We start from the raw sequence: 1,356 nt of genomic DNA on the forward strand, positions 1-1,356 counted from the left end.
TTGATTCAATATTTCTCCCACATGTTTGCGTGGCAATTACAAGTACCATACATATCAACTCCATTTGTGCCAACAAAGCATGATCAAGGGGGAGGGGGAACAAATTTGGGTATTTTTTTTTTTCAAATTAGAATTACAATTAAAATTTTAGGAAAATGGACCATCTTCGTGTACGTTCGATTACAATAATGGAGTAATAACATCCAAAACTAAAATAGTGTCACAAGGGCCTTGTAATTGTCAAGAAAGAAGAAGAAGACGAACAAGCAAAGTTTCCTTCTTTCATCAATCTCTCCATCTCTTTTGCCTCATATGCCTTTGCTTTCTGTAGATTTGAGACATTCACACATTAGTTAACGAAATAAAACAAATAAGGAAGATTTTATTTCAAATTAAAATTTCGGCACAAAATGTGAACCATTGATTTCAAGCAATTCAATTATAGATACTAAAAGTTGAAGTAGCATTTAATGATGCTAATACATCCACCATTAGATAGAATGAGATTAATGAATTAAAATTTAGGAAAAATTTACGTCATAAATAAAATAATTGATTCTTGCTTGAATTTTAAAAAAGAAAAAAATTCAGTGCATATACCTGCATTGTTTCTACAGCATCTGACTCCGAGTTGAAGTCATAAAATGTGCTGGCTGCTGTAAGCTTCATGGAAAGAAACTGAATCGAAAAGGAATTGAATTCAGTAAAATAATCTATAAATAAGAGAAAAAATGATAGTTCTGTAAAAATCAACTAACCTCAACTTGATTCTGCAAGGACTGGACATAATTAATAATCTCATCCAACATCATTGTCATTCCCATGGTCTGCAAATAAATTTTTAATGAATTTAAGGATTGTAAGCAATTCATCTTTTGTGTGTCTGTGTGTGTGTATCTTTTGAAATCATGCAATAAGTTCTTATAATTAAATAAAAGGTGAAATAAAAAAAATTGTTAATTAATTACCTTATAGCATCCTGGTACAATATCTTGCAAGCATCTTAGTCTCTCATTTATTTTCCCTCTTCTAACCTGAATGAATCATAACAAACATATATGTTATTGAATATTGATGAATTTTACATAATATTCAATAATAAATAACTTATTTATATTATGAGAAACTTAATATATATATATATATATATATATATATATATATATATATATATATATTTACCCTTTCAGCTAAACTGTGACTATCCGTAGCTTGTCCTCTTCTAGCTCTAACATGAACCACTTCCTTTGATTTCTCTTCTTCTTTCTCATTGCCTTTCACTCTCTTTCTTCTCCCTGAATTCTGAAAACTCAAAACAAAAGACAACCCATTAAATATAAAATCAAAAACCAAGTG

General features: G+C 29.2%; 1 protein-coding gene across 1 annotated transcript in view; it reads right to left on the minus strand.

Annotated features, from left to right (window-relative positions):
* LOC18045763 (transcription factor BEE 3) overlaps window positions 1–1,356 on the minus strand; it is a 2,418-nt gene continuing 1,062 nt past the window's right edge. The window contains 5 exon segments of the mRNA XM_006440928.2: window positions 1–325; window positions 601–678; window positions 759–827; window positions 969–1,034; window positions 1,183–1,309. Coding sequence (XP_006440991.2) covers window positions 221–325; window positions 601–678; window positions 759–827; window positions 969–1,034; window positions 1,183–1,309 — 445 coding nt within the window. The 3' untranslated portion in view covers window positions 1–220.

Source organism: Citrus clementina, unplaced genomic scaffold, assembly GCF_000493195.1.
Source record: "Citrus clementina cultivar Clemenules unplaced genomic scaffold, Citrus_clementina_v1.0 scaffold_3, whole genome shotgun sequence".
Taxonomy (NCBI): domain Eukaryota; kingdom Viridiplantae; phylum Streptophyta; class Magnoliopsida; order Sapindales; family Rutaceae; genus Citrus; species Citrus x clementina.